Source organism: Lagenorhynchus albirostris, chromosome 13, assembly GCF_949774975.1.
Source record: "Lagenorhynchus albirostris chromosome 13, mLagAlb1.1, whole genome shotgun sequence".
Classification (NCBI taxonomy): Eukaryota; Metazoa; Chordata; class Mammalia; order Artiodactyla; family Delphinidae; genus Lagenorhynchus; species Lagenorhynchus albirostris.
In genome coordinates, this window is record NC_083107.1 from 8653828 (window position 1) to 8671830 (window position 18003).

At 38.6% G+C, this 18003-nt stretch overlaps 1 protein-coding gene across 2 annotated transcripts in view; it reads left to right on the forward strand.

Annotated features, from left to right (window-relative positions):
- TMEM131 (transmembrane protein 131) overlaps positions 1–18003 on the forward strand; it is a 192215-nt gene that overhangs the window by 88740 nt on the left and 85472 nt on the right. For both annotated transcript variants that reach the window (XM_060170052.1, XM_060170053.1), the window contains exon 5: positions 3465–3588. In XM_060170052.1, the coding sequence (XP_060026035.1) occupies positions 3465–3588 (124 nt within the window). The remainder of the gene's footprint in view (positions 1–3464; positions 3589–18003) is intronic.

Genomic DNA, 18003 nt, shown 5'->3' on the forward strand with positions numbered 1-18003 from the left:
CCATGTAGATAAATGGGAAAGAATTTAGATTCCAGAAATAGAACTTTATATTTATTGTAAATTGATTTTGACAAGGGTGCCAGGACAATTAAATGAAGAAAGAATAATCTTTGCAACAAATGGTGCTAAGACAACTGGCAAAAGAATTAAGTTGGATCCCCTACCTGACACCATACACAAAAATTAATTCAAAGTGTATCGTAGAGCTAAATGTAAATGTAACAAAGCTAAACTATAAAATCTTAGAGGAAAACATTGTAATGTGTCTCCATTATGCAGTGATTTGTACAATATTTTCTTAGATATGGCTCCAGAAGCACAAGTGACAAAAGATAAAATATACACGTTGGATTACATAAAAATTAAAAACTTTTGTGCTGCAAATGATACCATCAAGAAGGTGAAAAGATAGCCACAGAATGGGAGAAAATATTTGCAAATATCTCCTAAGAGGCTTATATCCATAATGTATAAAAAACTCTTGCAACTCCTTAAATTTTGCTGTGTGCTTATTAAGTACAGGGTTTCCTTATCTCTCCTTGTTGACATTTCACAAACGCTTTCAATCAAGAATTATTTCTTTTTTTTTTAAATTTTGGGTTTTGCCCATTGTTTTTGTCCATATTCTTCAAGTATTCCTACACTCCATTTTCCAAATATTACCACTTCTAGTTATGTTCTACATATCTGTTTTTCTTTTGATTTTTATAGCTCTATCTTTTAAAATATTCTAAATATATATACTTTCTTACTGAATTTGGAACTAAATTGTCAATCTGATCTTCCAGCTCACGAATAGAGTTTTATGTACCTATATCCCATCCATTGTCTTTGTACATTATGTTTTCTGCTGATATTTTCTCCTGTTTTCTATAGGCTTTCTTCATTTTACTAGTATCTTGCCATTTCTCCTTAAGCATATTCCATTATGCTTATTTTTAATTCTTGGTTTAACTTTTGCAGCTTCAGGTATGCATTATTCAGCCTTTACTAGGTTATGCTGTGATCACAAACGACCCAGTGGGATTTAGACTAGAAGAGCACTCCTATCTGTGAAATGCCATTTACTTAGCAGAAGAAACAGAGTACAAGAAGACTCTTAAAACTTAATGATATATGTCACTCTTGCTCACATTTCATTGGCCTAATGTTAATGAAGTAGAGAGATACAAGCCTCTCACCAGTTCAGTCAGCCAATTGGGAACAATATTGTGGTCTATCACAACACTGTGATAGACTTGATTGTACTACTCCTCACAGATCATGTTATTTTGATGTGTGAACTTCTGAGTTGCTGTCTTATAATACATATTGAGGAAGAGCAGAAGACCAAGCCTTTCTCTTTGTCTCTTCTTGTGAATTTAAGAAGGAAGATGATCCCCAAGGTGGAGAGGTCCAGTTACATACACACATTCACATAAAAACTATTGATTGTCCTATGTTCCCACCACTCTATCTGACAGTGCTTAGGCAAAAGTGTCTGGAAGAGGTATCTTCCTAAATTGTAATCTAACAACTTTAGGGCTTTGGAGGACCAGAGAGAGGAGTGTAGAGGCGGGTGTGTTCAAGTGTAGCTGATCAGCAGCTTCTTACCCCAGTGAGCCTTTCTGCCGTCTGGGTTGAAGGGGGAGGCTTTGATTGTACCAAGGCAAGCAGGGAAGGGAATGGAGAAGAGGAGAGTTATTCCTGGCTTCTCGCGGCCTGCGCTGCCCTGTGTCCCTCACTTTTCCCCACCTGCCAGTTCAGGCAGCCTTCTGTTCCCCCAAGGGTTTCTTGCTGTTTTTGGTTAATCCTTGGAATCAGGGATTAACTTCTAAAATTTTCCAGCCTTGTTGTTTGTATATGCAGCTGTTAGGGGGTGTCAGGGAGAACCAGTAACATATACTAACCAATTCACCATTTTAAAAGGAACCCAAAGCCCCTGGTTTGTTTTTTTTTAAACTAGTGAAAGTTGTCAGCTGTTCACTGTTTGATCAGTTTTCCAACATCATAAGTTACAAGTGATAAACTGAACTGAGGAAAAGGCAGGGGCAAAAATTCCTGAAGGACAAAAGCATGGTGGACAGTTGAACCACATATAAAACGTAATTCTGGCGCTGCATCTTCAACTACTTAGAATTTGAGGTTTCTACAGATGAAATAAAATTTCAGAAAGCATAAGCCAAAATGATTGTACAAGAAGAGGACCTTGTGACAGAAGCTGTAACTGAATTAGAACATGAGGGTTTGGATTCACATAGAGGATAGGGAAGAAAACACAGAGCAAAGACATTGGTAAAGGCGTGGGGGTCATGCACATGGAACCAGCCTGATTCAGGTGGAAACATAGGGAACCACGTGTGGAGGCTGAGTGATTCCAGATTAGGGGGCTGATAACCACTTCATAACAGCAGGTGGTATTACAGAGAGAAAGAAAGGGATCTAACCATTTTGTTCCCTGCCTGCTTCTTCACTAGACTGTAACCACTGAGGTCATGGGCAGGGGCAGGGGCGGGCAAGCTGCCCCATGCACGCTCTCACCACGTGCCTGGTTCTGTGCTAGACAATACGAGGAATACACAGTGCGCATACAACGTAAACTTCGTCCTTAAGGTACTGATAATCTTGCTGAGGAAATAAGACAGGTGCCAATTAAATAACTAGAGAGAACTCTGAAAAAACGTAATTTATTTGCAGAATTCTCTTAAGCTGTCAAGCTAGGAAGCCTGTGCAAATATGATTAGCAACGTAAGTACTTAATGGACTACATACTAAGGAGGTTTCACTTTTCAGACAAACTGTAATGTGGATGCCATGGGGAACGTTAAAATGAATCTGTGGACATCAGACCTCGAGTGTGTGCTTTATACTGTTCCTTTGAGAGGGTTAGAGCAGGGACTAGAGCCAGATGGCCTGGATTCAGGGTGATGTTCCAAGTATGACTTTAGGCGAGTTAATTAAGCTTTCTGTGCCTTGGTGTCCTCATCTATAAAATGAGTATAACAACAGCCCCTAACTTATAAGGCAGATCTGCTCACATAACGTTGCCACTAAACTTCTTCTAAATTGAAGAGCATCTATCAGTGGAATTTGGGGAGAGGAGGATAAGATTCAGAATTAGTAGAGAAGCAGGCGGTAGGTGGTATTACAGAAAGTAATAAAGGGATCTGACCGTTTTGTTCCCTGCCTGCCTCCTCACTAGATTGTAAACTTCATCCGGGTGGAGACTTGCCCCCTTACATCCCAGTACCTGGCTCAGTGTGTGACATACAGTTGGCACTCAATAATTTTATTTGCTGAATAGCGAATGCATGCATTTTATGTGTAATTTTAGGTATAAACTAATTTAATATATAATTTCATACGTTTGGGTATGTATTTGTCTAAATAATTTTGATGTTTAATTTTTTAACAACTAAAGGTTAACTCTAAAACTAGAAATTGTCTTTGAAGTATTTGTAACAGTTTTCTTTTTGTTTTTACAGACCAGTTGGAATGCCAAAAATGGAAAAAGTTTACTTACATAATCCTAGTTCTGAAGAAACTATTACTTTAGTATCAATATCTGCTACGACATCACATTTTCATGCATCATTTTTTCAAAATAGGGTAAGCATCTCTGCTGTATTTGATTTCTTTTGAGTTTGAAATTGAAATGTCTAGGGTTTTTAGTGTATAATTTTACTTTGCTATAATTAAAATCTAGTTTGAATGTTTCACATTTATTCTGGACTTTAGTTTGCCCCATTTCCTGAGAATTATCACTTCTACTTTTCAACACACATTGTTTTTCTCAACATGAAACAGCCTAACAAATCAACTTTGAAACTTAAGCACTCTGAAAAATGTAGCATTCATATATTCAGTTGGTTTTCTTGTCCTACCTAATAATAGGTAATTCCTCAGCGTTGTGTTAGTTTTCTATTGCTGTGTAATAAATCACCACAAACACGCACTTATTAGCACATGGTTCTGTAAGCCACAAGTCCAGTGGGTCCAGTGGGCTCTGAGTATCTTAAGGCTGTAACTAAGATGTCAGCTGGGCTGAGTCATTGACTGGAGGCTCAGGGGAAATCCACTCCCAGACACATTCAAGTTGTCAGCAGAATTCAGTGCCTTGTGCTTGTAGAACTGAGGTCCCCGTTTCATTGCTGGCTGTCAGCCAGAGACCTCTCTCAGTTCCCTGAGGTACCCACACTCCTTGTCGCCATCTTGAAGCCAGCACTGGTGCGTCACATCTCCCTCGCGCTTCAGAAATCTGACCTCTCCTACCACCGGTGGAGAAAACTCTGCTTTAATCATGTCATTGGGTCAGCATCACCTGGGTAGTCTCCTTTTTGATTAACTCAGAGTCAGCTGACTAATAATCTCATTATATCTGCAAAATCCCTCTTATCAAGTAGTGCAGATCACAGGTGTGGTATCCTTCATATTCACAGTCACAGAAATTAGGGCAGGAAATTTGAGGGCCTTTTTAGGGTTCTTCCTACACAGGTGTCCTATAAAATTTTACTTATAATCATTTTCGTAGATAGTATGCAAACTTGTTACTATAAAAAAAACTTTTATCTGGCAAAAAAAAGATCTTAATAAATTTTGGATTTGAGAGAATGCATTAAGCTTTAATATATAGGCTTCCGAAATAATTAGCTAAATAGCAAATGTCAGAGGGAAGTAAATGAATGGAGCCTGATTTCATCTTCCGAGGGTTTTCACTGACTCCTTTGAAGAGATATGACTAAATAACCAATTTTTAGCATATAAATTTATATCAATTATTTCGATTTTTACATTTCTCCTTTCTAAAATCCTGGCTTTATCGTATGTTGTCATTAAGTAGCAATTTCTAGGGTAAATAATGGCATATAATTTTGGCTTTTTTTAAATTTAAAACTATTTTGTAAACAAGGAATGGATAAGTCAGCATATTTTGATGATAAAGTTTTAATTTTCTTGTTGTACTCTTGGAAAGCATCCCTTTTCTAAAATATTTTCTAAAACGTTTCCCTTGAGTTATTATTTGTTTTACCTAAAAGATATTTCCACAATTTTTATAAATGTGCTGATGGTCTCAAACAATCAAATCCCAGTCTAAGAGAGACCTAGTCCAGTACCCTCATATGAATGAAGAGTTGAACCCCGGAGGGCTTTGCCTGTGGTCATGCAGTTAGGGATAAGAGCCAAGGTGAGGGTCTAGGTGTGCTGTTGGCCTCCGCAGGGATTTGTATCATATTAAGCTACAGGGTGGGTCATATACATTACAATCTGTGTATGGAGACACACTTAGGTGTAAGTGGTGTCATCCAGCTTTCAGGCATTGCCACAGTGTAGAGACATGTTGGGTTAAAAGGCAAAATAGTAAAGTGCAATGAAAACTGTTTAAAAGTAGTGCACAACTACACTACAGATTTTATTTTTACCTTGTTAACTTACTTTGCTAATTCAAGCAATGTTTTGTTGTTTCTAAACATCAAGCTTCACCCTTGTTAGAGACCAGGATTTTTACTTTTTTCATGTTCCTATCACAATACAAAGCAGACCAAATAAATAGCAGAGTTACAAATAGATTCTTACAGGGGCTAGCCAGGTAGACGATGCAGACCAAGTGGAATGGGGGGTGACCTGGAAGAGCACATGTCCCATCCAAAGGCACCAGCCCCCCACTCAGCTCCAGCCAGTGGTGGCCACGTGGGAATGTAAGCTCATGCACAGTTCTTCTGATTTTCCAAGAAGACTTGGAAATAGGAATTTTTATAAGATAATATCTACTGATTTTACAAATTAAAAATGAATTTGACTTTAGAAAGACAGATAGTGTTGACCAAAGAAAGCTAGTTAAAGGACACCAATTTGACATTTCTGACCTAGGCTTTCCCAGGGACTTATTTCTACGAATGAATCTTATGCAAAGAGAAGTCTTTCTGAAAAATTCTTCAACAGATAGTCTCAATCAAGGGATCAATCCAAGAAGAAGATATAACAGTTGTAAATATTTATGCACCCAACATAAGCACCTCAATACATAAGGCAAATGTTAATAGCCATAAAAGGGGAAATAGACAGTAACACAATCATAGTAAGGGACTTTAACACCCCACTTTCACTAATGGACAGATCATCCAAAATGAAAATAAGGAAACACAAGCTTTAAATGATACATTAAACAAGATGGACTTAATTGATATTTATAGGACATTCCATCCAAAAACAACACTTTCAAGTGCTCATGGAACATTCTCCAGTATAGATCATACCTTAGGTCACAAATCAAGCCTCAATAAATTTAAAGAAAATTGAAATCACATCAAGTATCTTTTCTGACCACAATGCTATGAGACTAGATATCAATTACAGGAAAAAAATCTGTAAAAAATACAAACACATGGAGGCTAAACAATACACTACTAAATAACCAAGAGATCGCTGAAGAAATCAAAGAGGAAATCAAAAAATACCTAGTAACAAATGACGATGAAAACACGAAGGCCCAAAACCTATGGGATGCAGCAAAAACAGTTCTAAGAGGGAAGTTTAGAGCAATACAATCCTACCTCAAGAAACAAGAAACATCTCAAATAAGAAACCTAACCTTACACCTAAAGCAATTAGAGACAGAAGAACAAAAAACCCCAAAGTTAGCAGAAGGAAAGAAATCATAAAGATCAGATCAGAAATAAATTAAAAAGAAATGAAGGAAACAATAGCAAAGATCAATAAGACTAAAAGATGGGGCTTCCCTGATGGTGCAGTGGTTGAGAGTCCGCCTTCCTATGCAGGGGACACGGGTTTGTGCCCTGGTCCGGGAAGATCCCACATGCCGCGGAGCAGCTGGGCCCATGAGCCATGGCCGCTGAGCCTGCGCGTCCGGAGCCTGTGCTCTGCAACGGGAGAGGCCACAACGGTGAGAGGCCCGTGTACCTCAAAAAAAAAAAAAAAAAAAAAAAAAACCACTAAAAGACGGTTCTTTGAGAAGATAAGCAAAATTGATAAACCATCAATCAGGCTCATCAAGAAAAAAAGGGAGAAGACTCAAATCAATAGAATTAGAAATGAAAAAGGAGAAGTAACAACTGACACTGCAGAAATACAAAGGATAGTGAGAGATTACTGCAAGCAACTATATGCCAATAAAATGGACAACCTGGAAGAAATGGACAAATTCTTAGAAAAGCACAACCTTCTGAGACTGAACCAGGAAGAAATAGGAAATACAGACAGACCAATCACAAGCACTGAAATTGAAACTGTGATTAAAAATCTTCCAACAAACAAAAGCCCAGGACCAGATGGCTTCAGAGGCGAATTCTGTCAAACATTTAGAGAAGAGCTAACACCTATTCTTCTCAAGCTCTTCCAAAATATAGCAGAGGGAGGAACACTCCCAGACTCATTCTGTGAGGCCACCATCACCCTGATACCAAACCAGACAGAGATGTCACAGAAAAAAGAAAACTACAGGCCAGTATCATTGATGAACATAGATGAAAAAATCCACAACAAAATACAGGTAAACAGAATCCAACAACATGTTAAAAGGATTATACACCATGATCAAGTGGGGTTTACCCCAGGAATGCAAGGATTCTTCAATATACGCAAATCAATCAACATGATATACCATATTAACAGATTGAAAGAGAAAAACCATATGATCATCTCAATAGATGCAGAAAAAGCTTTCAACAAAATTCAACACCCATTTATGATAAAAACCTTCCAGAAAGTAGGCATAGAGGGAACTTTCCTCAACATAATAAAGGCCATATATGACAAACCCACAGCCAACATCATTCTCAGTGGTGAAAAACAAACCATTTCCACTAAGATCAGGAACAAGACAAGGTTGCCCACTCTCACCACTGTTACTCAACAGAGTGTTGGAAGTTTTAGCCACCACAGTCAGAGAAGAAAAAGAAATAAAAGGAATCCAAATCAGAAAAGAAGAAGTAGGGCTTCCCTGGTGGCACAGTGGTTGAGAGTCCGCCTGCCGATGCAGGGGACACGGTCCGGGAAGATCCCACATGCTGCGGAGCAGCTAGGCCTGTGAGCCATGGCCGCTGAGCCTGCACGTCTGGAGCCTGTGCTCCGCAACGGGAGAGGCCACAACAGTGAGAGGCCTGCGTACCACAAAAGAAAAGAAAAGTAGTAGTAAAACTGTCACTGTTTGCAGATGACATGATAGTATACATAGAGAATCCTAAAGATGCTACCAGAAAACTAACTAGAGCTAATCAATGAATTTGATAAAGTAGCAGGATACAAAATTAATGCACAGAAATCTCTGGCATTCCTATACCCTAATGATGAAAAATCTGAAAGGGAAATGAAGGAAACACTCCCATTTACCATGGCAACAAAAAGAATAAAATACCTAGGAATAAATCTACCTAAGAAGACAAAAGACCTGTATGCAGAAAACTATAAGACACTGATGAAAATAATCAAAGATGATACAAACAGATGGAGAGATATACCATGTTCTTGGATTGGAAGAATCAACATTATGAAAATGACTCTACTACCCAAAGCAATCTACAGATTCAATGCAATCACTATCAAACTACCAATGGCATTTTTCACAGAACTAGAACAAAAAAATTCACAATTTGTATGGAAACACAAAAGACCCTGAATAGCCAAAGCAATCTTGAGAAAGAAAAACAAAGCTGGAGGAATCAGGCTCCCTGACTTCAGACTATACTACAAAGCTACAGTAATCAAGACAGTATGGTACAGGCACAAAAACAGAAATATAGATCAATGGAACAGGATAGAAAGCCCAGAGATAAACCCATGCACATATGGTCACCTTACCTTTGATAAAGGAGGCAACAGTATACAATGGAGAAAAGACAGTTTCTTCAGTAAGTGGTGCTGGGAAAACTGGACAGCTACATGTAAAATTAGAACACTCCCTAACACCATACACAAAAATAAACTCAAAATGGATTAAAGACCTAAATGTAAGGCCAGACACCATCAAACTCTTAGAGGAAAACATAGAACACTCCATGGCATAATCAGAGCAAGATCCTTTTTGACCCACTCCTTGAGAAATGGAAATAAAAATAAACAGATTGGACCTAATGAAGCTTAAAAGCTTTTGCATAGCAAAGGAAACCATAAGATGAAAAGACAACCCTCAGAATGGGAGAAAATATTTGCAAATGAAGCAACTGACAAAGGATTAATCTCCAGAATATACAAGCAGCTCATGCAGCTCAATATCAAAAAAACAAACAGCCCAATCCAAAAATGGGCAGAAAACCTAAATAGACATTTCTCCAAAGAAGATATACAGATTGCCAACAAACACATGAAAGAATGCTCAACATCACTAATCATTAGAGAAATGCAAATCAAAACTACAATGAGGTATCACCTCACACCGGTCAGAATGGCTATCATCAAAAAATCTACAAAGAGTAAATGCTGAAGAGGGTATGGAGAAAAGGGAACCCTCTTGCACTGTTGGTGGGAATGTAAACTGATACAGCCACTATGGAGAACAGTATGGAGCTTCCTCAAAAACTAAAAATAGAACTACCATATGACCCAGCAATCCCACTACTGGGCCTATACCCTGAGAAAACCATAATTCAAAAAGAGTCATGTACCACAATGTTCATTGCAGCTCTCTTTACAATAACTAGGACATGAAAGCAACCTAAATGTCCAATGACAGATGAATGGATAAAGAAGATGTGGCACATATATACAACGGAATATTACTCTGCCATAAAAAGAAATGAATTTGAGTTATTTGTAGTGAGGTGGGTGGACCTAGAGTCTGTCATACAGAGTGAAGTATGTTAGAAAGATAAAAACAAATACCGTATGCTAACACATGTATATGGAATCTAAAAAAAAAAATGGTTCTGAAGAACCTAGGGGCAGGACAGGAATAAAGATGCAGACATAGAGAATGGACTTGAGGACATGGGGAGCGGAAGGAGTAAGCTGGGACGAAGTGAGAGAGTAGCCTGGACTTATATACTACCAAATGTAAAATAGATAGCTAGTGGGAAGCAGCCACATAGCACAGGGAGATCAGCTCGGTGCTTTGTGACCCCTTAGAGAGGTGGGATAGGGAGGGTGTGAGGGAGACACAAGAGGGAGGAGATATGGGGATATACGTACATGTATAGCTGATGCACTTTGTTATAAAGCAGAAACTAGCACACCATTGTAAAGCAATTATACTCCAATAAAGGTGTTAAGAAAAAAAAAAAGATAATCTCAATGTATATATAGTCGAAGAAAAGTTAAAAGCCAGTCTGTGTTTTCCAGTATCAGGAGATAGAATTAAACAGTAAAATAATCTATACCTATCAAAATCTACATTTAGGTACTCTAGATTTAGCTTTAAAAGAGATAGCCAAAATCTATGCTACCTTAAGTTTTTTTTTTTTTTCTTATTCTTCTTCTTGCTTTTCATTTTTATTCCCTACAGTAAGATACTGACTCCAGAAGCTCAAGAAGTGGAGAGGAGAGATGGAATTAACTCTTGGGAGAAGAAATAACCTTATTTCCCCTCCACTTAATTTTATGCCTATCATAAGAGCCTTTGGGGAAAAATGAAAAGAGTTTCTCATGTCCAAGAGAGCAAAACCTTTCTGTATGTTTATCCTAACTCTAATTGCCTTGTCATCTTTAGAATTCCTGGTCAGATCATATTTCTTTGAGAGTAAAACATTTCCTGTAAGTCACTTAAGTTGTTGATTATTAACCAGTATCATCTCTACGTTAAGCAACCAGTAGGAAATACAAAGTAGAATAGTTATTATTTAAAAGGCTAAGTGTTACATAACTGTATTTTAACACATACACACATATAAATAATACCCCTTACTAAGGTTTTGATTCTGAGATCACCTGGAAATCAAGAACAAGGGTAATAAAAGGAATGTGGTTGTGTGACAATTCGTTTTTCTATATATAACTCCTAATAATTGTGGTTTATAATTATCTGTTGACTAACTATAATTGTCTAATTAATTATAATTAAAATTACATAATATTAAGACTGCAGTTTAGGCCTGTTCATCTTCATGGCTATACTGCATATTGGCCATAAAATATGTAATGTATGGCTTGTGACAAAAAATACAGATTTTTTTAATACTCTATAATAGTCAAATTTTAATTACCATAGAATTGTGGAAATGGGTGCCTTATAGACATTGGTGAGCAAACAAAAAGTATATTTTCCTTGATTCTGTAGAGCCTTTTGTTTGATTACCTTTTCAGGTAAACTGAAGATTAATTAGGATACACTTTGCTTCAATCTATGGCTAAAATGAAAATGTTTTTACCCATTTATTTTAGTATGCTTAATATAGTAAACAATCTCTTCTCATAGGTTGAAAGTCATTAATGAATATTAATGATTATTTTTTAATTATATGTAGAGACCTGGACATTTTTTGTTCTATTTCTGATATCCATACATGTTAATGGGAATTGAACAAATGTGATATAGCAGTAGCAATGATATAGCAGGACAACCTTTCCTTATTGAGTGTTCTTGGCTCCCATGTCAAATATTAGATAACCATATATGCAGAGGTTTATTTCTAGGCTATTTGTTCTACTGGTCTACATGTTTTATTTTTATGCCAGAACCATACCGTTTTAATTTCTGTAGCTTTATAGTATGGTTCGAAAGCAGGAAGTTTGCTGCCTCCAGTTTTGTTGTTCTTATGATTGTTTTGTGTTTCTATACAAATTTTAGGTTTGTTTTATCTCTGTTAAAAATTCCACTAGGATTTTGATAAGATTGCATTGAACCTGTAGATGGGTTTGCTTAGTACGGATATTTTAAAAACATAATTCTTCTGAGCCATGAATAAAGGATATCTTTCCATTTGTCTTCAACTTCTTTTTATCAGGGTCTTAACAGTTTTCATTATACAGGATCTTTCGCCTCCTTGGATAAATTTATTACTAGGTATTTTATTGTTTTTGATGCTATTGTGAGTAGAATCGTTTTTTTTTTCAGATGTTTCATTGTTAGTGTGTAGCAGCACAACTGGTTTCTGTGTGTTGATTTTATATCCTATAACTTTACAGCATTTTTTGATTAGTTCCAGCAGTTTTTTGGTTAAGTCTTCAGGATTTTCTATATATAAGATCATATCACCTGCAAATAATGACAGCTTTTCCTTTCCACTTCTGATACCTTTTATTTCTTTGTCTTGCCTTAATTGCTTTAACTTAGACCTTCCAGTACTATGTTGAATAAGAGTGGTGAGAGTGGGCACCCTTGTCTTGTTTCTGATTTTAAGGGGAAGCTTTCAGATTTTTATCATTGAGTGTGATGTTAGCTTTGTGTGTTTGTATGTGGTCTTTATTATGTTGAGGTGTGCTCCATCTATACCAAATCAGTTGAGGGTTTTTATCATGAAAAGATGCTGTATTTTGTCAAATGCTTTTTTATTGTGTTGCTGAATTCACTTTGCTAATAGTTTTTGAGAACTTTTGCATCTGTATTCATCAGGGATATTGTTTATAGTTTTCTTGTAGTGTCCTTGTCTGGCTTTGGTATCAAGGTAATGCTGACCTCATAAAATGAGTTTGGAAGTGTTCCCTTCTCTTACTTTTTGGAAGAGTTTGAGAAAGATTGACATTAATTCTTCCTTAAGTATTTGATAGAACTCACAAGTGAAGCCATCTGGTCCTGAAGTTTTCTGTTTTGGGAGGTTTTTGATTACTGAGTCAATCTCCTAACTCATTATTGATCTATCGAGATTTTCTATTTCTTCCTGATTCAGTCTTGGTAGGTTGTGTGTTTCTAGGAATTAATCCATTTCTTCTAGGTTATCCAGCTTGTTGGCATAGAATTGCTCATACTGGTATTTTATGATCCTATGTATTTCTGTAGTATGTCTCCTCTTTCATTTCAGATTTTATTTATTTGAGTCTTCTTTTTTCTTGGTTAATGTGGCTCTTGATCTGTCAATTTTGTTTATCTTTTTGAAAAACTGGCTCTTAGTTTTGTTGATTTTTTTTTTTCTGTTGTTTTTCTGGCCTGTGTTACATTTTGATCTTCGTTATTTCTGTACTGCAAACTTTGGGCTTAATTTGTTCTTTTTCTAGTTCCTTGAGGTGTGAAGTTAGAATGTTTATTTGAGATCCTTCTGTTTTCTTAAAATATGCATTTATTACTATAAACTAAGTTTATCCTTTTCAGAATGCTTTTGCATCATTCCGTAGATTTTGGTATGTTTTTTTTCCATTTTCATTTGTTCAATGTTATTTTTTATTCCTCTTTTAATTTCTTCTTTGACCCATTGGTTGTTGAAGAGAATGTTGTTTAATTTCCACATAATTGTAGATTTTCCAGCTTTCTTCTTGTTGATTCCTAGTTTAATACCACTGTGGTCTGAAAAAAATACTTGATATGATTTCAAACTTATTCTTCTCTGTGTGCACTTGAGAACAATATGTATTTGCTGCTATAGGATGGAATGACCTATAAATGTCTGTTAGGTCCATTTGGTCTAATGTATGGTTCAAGTCCAGTGTTTCCTTGTTGATGTTCTGTCTGGATGATCTATCCATTGCTGAAAGTGGGATATCAAAGTCCCCTACTATTATTGTATTCTTGCCTATTTCTCCCTTCAAACCTGTTGATATTTGTTAATATATTTAGGTTCTCCAATGTTAGTGCATATATATTTATAATTATTACATCTTCTTGATGAATTGACCCCTTTATTATGTAATGACCTTTTTGTCTCTTGTTACCATTTTTTACTTAAAGTCTATCTTGTCTAATATAGGTATAGCTAACCCCATTTTCCTTTGGTTTCCACTTGCATTGAATTTCTTTTTTTCTTATTTATTTATTTAATTTTTTGGCTATGTTGGGTCTTCATTGCTGTGCGCAGGCTTTCTGTAGTTTTGGCGAGCGGGGGCCGCTCTTTGTTGCTGTGCACGGGCTCCTCATTGCAGTGGTGACTTCTCTTGTTGCAGAGCATGGGCTCTAGGCACGTGGGCTTCAATAGTTGTGGCATGTGGGCTCAGTAGTTGTGGCTCTCAAGCTCTAGAGCGCAGGCTCAGTAGTTGTGGCGCACAGGCTTAGTTGCTGCACAGCATGCGGGATCTTCCTGGACCAGGGCTCAAACCCGTGTCCCCTGCACTGGCAGGCGGATTCTTAACCACTGCGCCAGCAGGGAAGTCCTGAATTTCTTTTTTTTTTTTTTTTTTTTTTGCGGTACGCGGGCCTCTCACTGTTGTGGCCTCTTCCATTGCGGAGCACAGGCTCCGGACACACAGGCCCAGGCCATGGCTCACGGGCCCAGCCGCTCCGCGGCATGTGGGATCCTCCCGGACCGGGGCACGAACCCGTGTCCCCTGCATCAGCAGGCGGACTCTCAACCACTGCGCCACCAGGGAAGCCCCTGAATTTCTTTTTCTATCCCTTCACTTTGAGCCTATGTGTTTCATTAAATCTGAAGTGAGTCTTGGAGGCAACATATAGTTGGGTCTTGTGTTTTTATCCATCCAGCCTCTCTGTGCCTTTGGTTGGTGAATTCAGTCCATTTACATTAGAGTAATTATTGATATGTACGGACTTCCCAGTGCCATCTCATTAATGGCTTTCTGTTTATTTTATATTTCCATTGTTTCCTTTCCCCTCTGTTTCTGCCTGCCTTTGTAAATTGGTGATTTTCCACGGTGTTATATTCTGTTTCCCCTTTCTTTACCTTCTGTGAATCTACTCTAGGTTTTTGCTTTTTGGTACCATGAGGCTTACATAAAATATCTTTAGATAAAATGGTCCATTTTACGTTGATAGCAACTTAATTTTGATGTCATGCAAAAGTGTTACCCTTTTACTCCCTCCCTTTAATGTGTTTTGGTGTCATTATTTACCTCTTTTTATATTGTGTATTCATTAACAAATTATAGTCACTGTAATTATTTTTAATAATCTTCTCCTTAAACTTTATACTGTAGTTAAGTGGTTAACACACCATCCTATTACAGAATTAAGTTTTCTCTGTCTGATTGTACATTTACCTTTACTAGAGTGTTGTATACTTTTGTATGTTTTCATGTTGCTGATTAGCATCTTTTGATTTCAGCTTGAAGAACTCTCTTCAGCATTTCTTGCAAGGCAGGTGTAGGGGTGATGAAATTCCTCAGTTTTTGTTTGTCTGGGAGAAATCCTTCATATCTGAAGTATAACTTTGCTGAATAGAGTATTTTTGGCTGGCAGGTTTTTTTCAACACTTTGATTTGTCATTCCACTGTCTCCTTGCCAGTAGGGTCTCTGCTGAGAAATTGCTGATTGCCTAATGTGTTTTCTTTGTAGGTTACAATCTTTTTTTCTCTGACTCCTTTTAGGATTCTCTCTTTTTCTTTGATTTTTGACACATTCATTATAATACATCTTGGTGAAAGGCTTTCTGCTTTAGATAATAGGGTAATCTGTTAGCTTCGTGAACTTGGATGTCCAAGTCTCTCCCCAGGTTTGGGAAGTGCTCAGCTATTATTTCTTTAAATAAATTTTCTGCCCCCTTTCCCTTCTCTTCTGGAGCTCTGATTATTCTAATATTTTTTGATGGAACTCCATAGATCACATAGGCTTTCTTCACTCTTTTTCATTCTTTTTTTCTTTGTTCTGTGCTGTGTTATTTCAAAATTCCTGCCCTCTAGCTCACTTATTCTATTTTCCATTTTATCTAACCTACTGCAGATGCTCTCCATTGCATTTTTCATTTCATTCATTGAAATCTTTAGCTCTAAAATTTCTGTTTGGTTCTTTTTTGTGATTTCTTTCTCTTTGGTAAATATCTCATTTTGATCATGTATTTTTTTAAATTTACTTATTTTATTTATTTGTTTTTGGCTGCGTTGGGTCTTCGTTGCTTCGTTGTTGCTGTGGAGCTTTCTCTAGTTACGGTGAGCAGGGGCTACTCTTCGTTGCCGTGCGCGAGCTTCTCATTGCAGTGGCTTCTCTCATTGTGGAGCATGGGCTCTAGGCGCGCAGGCTTCAGTAGCTGTGGCACGTGGGCTCATTAGTTGTGGCTCATGGGCTCTAGAGCACAGGCTCAGTAGTTGTGGTGCACAGGTTTAGTTGCTCCACGACATGTGGGATCTTCCTATACCAGGGCTCGAACCCATGTCCCCTGCATTGGCAGGTGGATTCTTAACCACTGTGCCACCATGGAAGCCTGATCATGTATGTTTTTGAGATTTTGTTGGATTATCTTTCTGGGTTTTCTTGTAGCTTGTTGAGTTTCTTCAAAACAGCTATTTTGGGGCTTCCCTGGTGGTGCAGTGGTTGAGAGTCCGCCTGCCTATGCAGGGGACACGGGTTCGTGCCCCAGTCCGGGAAGATCCCACATGCCGCGGAGCGGCTGGGCCCGTGAGCCATGGCCACTGAGCCTGTGTGTCCCGAGCCTGTGCTCTGCAGTGGGAGAGGCCACAACAGTGAGAGGCCTGTGTACCGCAAAAAAAAAAGCCAACAAAAAAACAGCTATTTTAAATCTTTTATCACCTAGACCACAAAATTCTGTAACTTTGAGCTCAGTTGTTGAATTACTGTTCTTTTGGTGATGATATGTTTCTTTGATTTTTCACATTTCTTACAATTTTGTGTTGCTGCTTTTACATTTGAAGTAGCAGTCACACCTCCTTAAATCTTTACTAGTTGCCTTCAGATGGGGTGTACTGTTCATTGGTGCTGTTATATGTCTAGGGTTTTTCAGAAGGTGGTGGTGCTATAGCTCAAGTTTGTGCTTTCTCCCTTGCGCACACATCCTGGTATGTTCTTCTGATAGCAGTCCATGTACCGGACTTGCTCTTGCTAACTTGGGAGTGCACACAAGGAGCCGTCTGCAGAGTTGGGGGAGGTGTGGATTTAGCTCTTGGGGCATTGGGGGTGCCTGCAGACCTAGTGGGGAGATCCTCCAGTGAGATACTCCAGAGACTCCTGGATGAACTTCCTGCTGCAGTCCTGAGCACAGTCAGCAGGAACTGCCTACCTTTAATGCCCTTTGATATTTTTATCTGCCTCTTTCCTGATCTCCTGCCTCCCCCAGTTATGGAAGTCCCACCTCAGGACTCTGGGTGCTAGTGGAAACAGGATTCCCAGCCACATCCTGCACAGCTGGAGGAGTTGGGCACTCACTCGCTCAGGGTGCTCTCCTCCCCCCACCCCCTCACCCCCGCCCAGGAGAGGTCACCATCCCATGCACTGTTGCCTTAGCATGGGTGGGGGAGTTGGCCCTGGGAAAATTCCTCTTACTATCTGCACTGCAACCAAACTCTTTTTTTTTTTTTTTTCCTCCAATGGCATGCTGGAATATCTCCTTGGGAAAGTTAGACTTCTGCACATTATCTCTTGTCCATCAGTATCTGCCCAGGTCAGCAGTCTCTAGGTTTTTCTCCCAGCTGCAGTGAGAGGGGTTGGGGCAGGTTCATTTGTCCCACGGCCTGTTTCCAGATGCACAGGCGGGCAAGACAGCTCCCAGATCCTCAGGCGTGTGGTGTTGTATTCCCCAAGTCCCACAGAGACACTTCTGTCTGTCGATGGATGTCTAACCCGTTGTTTTAAAAGGAGGACAAAAAGGAGGAATGTCTTACACCACCAGGATGCTGACATCACTCCTCCAGTTTTAAACAGGATGGTCAGAGTAGGCTTCATTCAGAGGGTGACATTTGAACAGACTTGACGGAGGTAAGGGAGAAGACTGTAGGGGGGGAAATGGAATGTGTGGAAGAAGAACATTCCAGACAGCGTTCAGGCAGCAAGGTCTCCAATGTGGAAACACAACTGGTGAGCAAAGAGGACAGTGTAGCTAGACCAGAGTGAGCAAGGGTGAGAGCAGAAGTAAAGGGGGGGGTGGGAAGGGACAGACTGTGAAGGGTCTTAGAAGCTGTGATTGAAATGGGAGGCCATCCCGGATTCTGAGCAGAGGAATGAATGATAGCTTATGTTTTCTAAGGATCACTGTTTATCAGAAATAGACTGAAGAAGGGTAAGGGGAGAATCGGGGACACTAGTTACCT